At 42.6% G+C, this 6,444-nt stretch overlaps 1 protein-coding gene across 1 annotated transcript; it reads left to right on the forward strand.

Moving 5' to 3' along the window:
* The first annotated feature begins 612 nt into the window (after positions 1-612).
* On the forward strand, positions 613-3,093 carry LOC311277952 (uncharacterized protein). The gene is made up of 3 exons (XM_084388457.1): positions 613-1,797; positions 2,056-2,274; positions 2,366-3,093. Exons 1-3 carry the CDS (start codon positions 950-952, stop codon positions 2,571-2,573), a joined length of 1,275 nt encoding a protein of 424 aa, XP_084244583.1. The 5' UTR covers positions 613-949; the 3' UTR covers positions 2,574-3,093.
* Positions 3,094-6,444: the final 3,351 nt, after the last annotated feature.

Genomic DNA, 6,444 nt, shown 5'->3' on the forward strand with positions numbered 1-6,444 from the left:
AAAAATATTGCTCCACTATGAGAGTTGTACAGTGAATATGGTAATAGGTGTTTTGTCTCATACTGAATCATTGAGCAATCAGTATAGCTGCAAACTGTAACTATCCATTTTATAGTGAAAATTATTGTGCATTCAAGTCATGTCTGAGCAATCAAATTAATGAGTTGAGTGCACATGAACAAAACCATAAATTCATAATTACCAGCGGGATATTACTTTCTCTTAGCTTGTGGCACGTGGCAATTTAAAGGGATAGTTCACTTTGATATTAATTTTTGATATGTTTTAGCTTACCTCGAGGGCATCCAAGATGTAGGTGTCTTTTTTTCCGCAGTAGTTTCAATTTTGATATTTTTAGGTCAAACCGTTCTTGTCTGTCAGTCATATAATGCAGGTCTGTGGTCACTGTCTCAAACCCCAAGCGCAGAGTCCAAATTAAAACAATTCCACATCGTCCAAATGAAACAATTCCCCATCATAAGTACACATTGATGGCCTAAGACACGAAACGAGCGGTTTGTGTGAGAAAACTACGGTGGCCGGGAAGTGCAAAGCAACATTACAAAGAATTAAACACTTTTAGAAAGAATGAAACACTTTTACAAAGCTCGAGACAAATTTACATTTTGGAAAACATTTTTACCTACCATAAAACACAATTACATGGGCTAAACACTTTTACCAAGGACAAAACAAATTAACATTTTAGAAAACAAATTAACAAGACGCAAAACACTTTTACCAGTCCCGAAACAAATTTACAAATGATAGATTCTTCACGGAAAGGGAATGTACCACATACCGGAAGTGACACGGAACGGAAGTAATGAGGTGAAAGCGGGTGATAGGTGTTGTTGGTGAGCGCGGTCAATTTGTGTTGTCAATGTGGAGTATATTTTTTTTACAGTCTATGAGTATATGGCGTGAATGAAGTTTATGGTGACCGAACATGGACTGCGGCCGAGGGATGTTTTGCCCGTTTTGTGGCAAACACATGAACAGCTTAACGCGGTTTTGCTCTACGTGTGGTCGGTGTTTGGAGTTTTTAAAGGATGCGGACCAGACGGAAACACCAGACATACTGCATCATTGCGTTCAATATTTTAACGAGGGCCACTCGTACGCTGTTATCGTGGACATGATGTCAAGTCTACACGGTGTAAACATCAGCTTGAGGACTCTTAAAAGTAAACTGAACGAAGCCGGGTTGTACCGCAGAAAGGAATATTCCTCTCCAAACGCCGTGAGTAACGCCATCAGATCTGAACTTCGTGGACCTGGACAACTATTTGGCTACCGCACGATGTGGCAGGTACTTAAACAAAAGTATAATCTTCGAGTGAAGAGAGATGATGTGATGAATTTCCTCCGGGAGCTTAATCCTCGAGGGTGTGAGAGCAGAGCACGCAGAAGGTTTACAAGAAGAACCTATCACTCAATGGGACCTAACTATATGTGGCATGCAGATGGTTATGACAAACTTAAGCCATTCGGTTTGGCCATTTCGGGATGCATAGATGGATTTTCACGTAAAGTATTGTGGCTTGAATGTGGACCAACAAATAATAACCCAACAGTGATTGCTCACTATTTCATGTCATGTGTGCGAAACCTCGGTGTCATCCCCATGAGACTGAGGACTGATTGCGGCACTGAGAACGGCATAATGGCTGCAATTCAATGTACCCTACGCCACCATCACAGTGACTACTACTCTGGAGCGTCCAGCCACATGTACGGCTCATCTATAAATAACCAGCGAATTGAGTCCTGGTGGTCTATATTTAGAAAGGGAAGGTGAGTTGTCTTCATAAAGGGTCATTGCATCTTTAGTCATTCGATTTTCTTCTCAGGAACGAGCATTGAAAAACGATCAATAAAAAATGTTAAACAAATCCTGCCCATCAGGAAAAGTAGTTGTTCCTGAAAAGAAATTCGAATGACCAAAAGATGCACAGACCATAATTTTCATTACAGCTAACCTTTGATTTTATTATTCAAACATATGTGTTTATACTTGAAAGTATAACTAAACATTTTTATTCATTTCTATAGGTCTCAGTTCTGGATGGAGTTATTTGCAGACCTTAGAGATGCTGGATACTTCAACGGGAGTCATGAGCATCAGTGCCTATTGAGATATTGCTTTGGTGATGTTATTCAGAAGGACTTGGATGAGTGTGTGAGACTGTGGAACAGTCACAGGATTCGCCCTTCCAGGACAGCAGCATGTCCAGGAGGAGTGCCCAATGAACTCTACTACTTACCACACAGGTGATACATTGGTGATAAACAGATCAGAGTATTAATATAACGTTTTAACTTAAATGAAAAGAAATGCAATTATGTTTTATATTTAACATAGGTTTGGCTCCAGAGACTGCGGATTTCAAATTGAACAGGCTGAACTGGATGCCCTTCCTGAGGCTAGCCTGTCAATGACTCCTTGTGGGGACCCAAACATGCAGGAGTACTTGAACTTTGCCATGGAACACAATCAGTTACAGAAGCCAGAGAACTGGGAGTCTGCATCAGGACTGTACATGAAACTAAAAGAAATGGCTCAGCTATGAAATGATCAAAAAGGGAGTTTTTTTTGTAGTGGTGAAACACTGCTGCCTGTCTGAACACAATATTTATGAATCTGTCACCCAAAGCTTAATTGTTTTTAAGTGTGAAGTAAATGAATCAAAAATAGTACTGAGTATTTATTGTTTCTTTATCTAAAACAGTGAATCACAAAGGGATCCCAGTTTGAGAGTCATGGGTCTAAAACATTTTCAAAATGTTAACTGAGAAAAGAACATGCTCACATACTGTAACATTATAACTTTGGCAACGGCACTTTAAAGGGATACTCAACCGTTTTTTCATATTAAACTATGTTATTCCCTTAAAGGGATAGTTCACCCAAAAATGAAAATTCTATCATTGTTTACTCACCCTCAAGTTGTCCCAAACCTGTAGATCTGTTGATTACAAACATTCTTCCAAATATCTTCCTTTGTGTTAAGCAGAACAAAGAAACTCATACAGGTTTGGAACAACTTGAGGGTGAGTAAATGACAGAATTTTCATTTTTGGGTGAACTATCCCTAAGACGAGTTGATACATACCATTCTCTTATCTCATTGCGTGCACTCAATCGCTCTGGCGCATGGTGACACTTTGATAGCACTTAGCTTAGCCCAGTTCATTCATTAGAGACCAAACAGAGATGAAGTTAGAAGCGACCAAACACCTCCACGTTTTCCCTGTTTAAATACAGTTACACGAGTAGTTACACAACCAAGTATTTTTAGATTAGATTAGATTCAACTTTATTGTCATTACACAAGTACAGGTACAAGGCAACGAAATGCAGTTTAGGTCTAACCAGAAGTGCAATAGCAGCAAGTGCAGGATATACAGTGGTTCATAAGTGCAGAACATGGATATGTACTGAATAAATATAGAGTTGAATACTATTATAAACAAAAATTTACAGATAGATTGTCCTATGAATATAATATACAGATAACTCTTACTGTGAACAGAATTTACAGCTAGATATGTACTGAATATAATAATATACAGATGGCTATTACTATAAACAGAATGTTTACAGATAGATATGTACTGAATATAATATACAGATGGCTGTTACTATAAACATAATTTTACAGATAGATATGTACTATGAATATATATACAGATGGCTGTTACTATAAACAGAATGTGAGCATAATATACAGATGGATATTACTATAAACAGAATTTTACAAATAGATATATGTATAAGTTAGGCTAATGAGCAGTATAACAATGGATTTAAAGTAGTGCAAATAAAGTTTGGACAGAAGCTATCCGAGTGAGTGCAGTGGAAAGTAATTGCATATTACAGTTAAGGTACGATATTGCAATGTATATATAACAGTCGGTACTGTAAATAAACAGTCGGCAGTGCAAATGAGCATATTCCAGTCAAGGTAGTAGTGCAAGATGCATATGTAAACAGTTGTTACTGTAATAACAGTCAGCAGTGCAAATTAACATTATAGTATTGCAAATAACAAAATGGAGGCAGGTGTGAGGAGGGAGAGGAGAGTCAATCAGTATATAAGGGGAGTGGGATCAATGAGGGTTAGAGTTTAATAAAGAGACAGCTCTGGGGAAAAAACTGTTCTTTAGTCTGCTGGTCCTGGTCCGGAGGCACCTGAAACGCCTGCCGGAGGGCAGGAGAGAAAACAGTCTGTGGGCTGGGTGAGAGGAGTCCTTAAGGATGCTGCGAGCTCGATGCAGACAGCGTTTCCTCTGGATGTGCTCGATGGCAGGTAGTGGAGTCCCAGTGATGCGCTGGGCGGTTTTCACCACCCGCTGCAGTGCCTTGCGCTCTGCAACAGAACAGCTCCCATACCACACTGTAGCACAGTTGGTCAGGATGCTTTCTATTGCACAGCGATAGAAGTTCACCAGGATAGTGGAGGAAAGCTGATTCTTCCTCAGTGTCCTCAGGAAGAAGAGGCGCTGGTGAGCCTTCTTGACCAGGCTGGAGGTGTTGGTTGTCCAGGTCATGTCCGCCGAGATGTGGGTCCCCAGGAACTTGAAACTGGAGACACGCTCAACAGCCATTCCATTGATGTAGATGGTGTCGTGTGTGCCTCTTGACACTTTCCTGAAGTCCACGATGAGCTCCTTCGTTTTGGTGGTGTTGAGGAGCTGGTTATTTTCGGTGCACCATGTGGCCAGGTGCTTGATCTCCTCCCTATAGGCAGTCTCATCGTTGTTGCTGATGAGACCAATCACCGTAGTGTCGTCCGCAAACTTGACGATGGAATTAGATCCGTACACAGGCTTGCAGTCGGAGGTGAAGAGGGAGTAGAGGAACGGGCTTAGCACACAGCCCTGTGGTACACCAGTGTTGAGTGTGATGGATGTGGAGCAGTTGGAGCCTGATCGAACATTCTGGGGTCTGTTGGTCAAGAAGTCCAAAATCCAGTTGCACATGGAGGTGTTGAAGCCCAGGTCTCCAAGTTTGGCTATTAACTTAGTTGGGATGACAGTGTTGAATGCTGAGCTGAAGTCAACAAACAGCATGCGTGCATAAGTGTTCTTATTGTCCAGATGTGTGAGCACAGAGTGCAGTGCCATGGAGACTGCATCCTCTGTGCTCCTATTGCTACGGTAGGCAAACTGGTGTGAGTCCAATGTGGATGGTAGAGAGTCTTTTAGGTGTGCCAGGACCAGCCGCTCAAAGCACTTCATTACGATGGGTGTGAGTGCTACAGGGCGGTAGTCATTAAGGCACTTCGGGCTGGAGTGTTTTGGCACTGGCACAATGGAAGTGCATTTAAAGCATGTTGGTACAGTTGCTTGGGCAAGAGACAGGTTGAAAATGTCTGTAAAAACCCCAGCGAGCTGCTCCGCACATGCCCTGAGTACGCGTCCAGGGATGTTGTCTGGTCCAGCAGCCTTGTGCGCGCTGATCCTGCTCAGTGCATTGCAGACATCTGTGGAGGAGAGTGTGATCGGTGGGTGGTCAGCTGAGGATTTGAGCTTGGTGGCAGTTTCTCTGTTGTCTCTTTCAAAGCGAGCATAAAAGTCATTTAGCTCGTTCAGGAAGTTGACATCAGTGGCTGCGGGGGTGGAGTGAGAGGGTTTGTAGTCACTGATGGCCTGAATGCCCTGCCACATGCGCCGAGGGTCAGCGTTGGAAAAGTGTCCCTCTATCTTAAGCTTGTAGCAGTGCTTGGCCTCTTTGATGCCCCTTTTCAGATTTGCTCTGGATGTACTATAGGCTTGTGCATCTCCTGATCTGAAGGCAGTATTGCGTGTCTTCAATAGGAGTCGCACTTCCCTGTTCATCCATGGCTTCTGATTTGGGTATGTGGTGATCTGCTTCTGGGTTGTGACACTGTCAATGGTGGTATTAATATAATCCAGTACAGAGGAGGTGTAGCAGTCAATGTCCGTGTGAGAGCCACTGGTGGCTTGAGAAGCAAACATACTCCAGTCTGTGTGTAGAAACCTTTCCTGGAGTGAGAAATCTGCCCCCGCAGGCCACACCTTGATGGTCTTCACTGATGGCTTCACGCGATTGATCAGAGGTGCATATTTGGGGGTGAGGAACAAAGAAAGGTGATCTGACTGTCCCAAGTGGGGGAGGGGTGTCGCGACGTAAGCTTCAGCCATGTTTGTGTAAACATGGTCTAAGGTTTTGTTTCCTCTGGTGTGACAGGAAACATGCTGGTGAAATTTCGGTAGCACTGACTTTAAGTTTGAATGATTAAAATCACCCGCAACAATAAACGCAGCTTCCGGGTGAACGGTCTGTTGTTTACTGATGGCTGCGTGAAGTTCTTTCATAGCAAACTTGGCATCAGCATCCGGGGGAATATAGGCTGCAGTTATAATAGTGGAAGTGAACTCCCGCGGTAGATAAAACGGTCTACATTTAACCATGAG

The sequence above is a fragment of the Rutilus rutilus genome (assembly GCF_951802725.1).
Source record: "Rutilus rutilus genome assembly, chromosome: 19".
NCBI lineage: Eukaryota > Metazoa > Chordata > Actinopteri > Cypriniformes > Leuciscidae > Rutilus > Rutilus rutilus.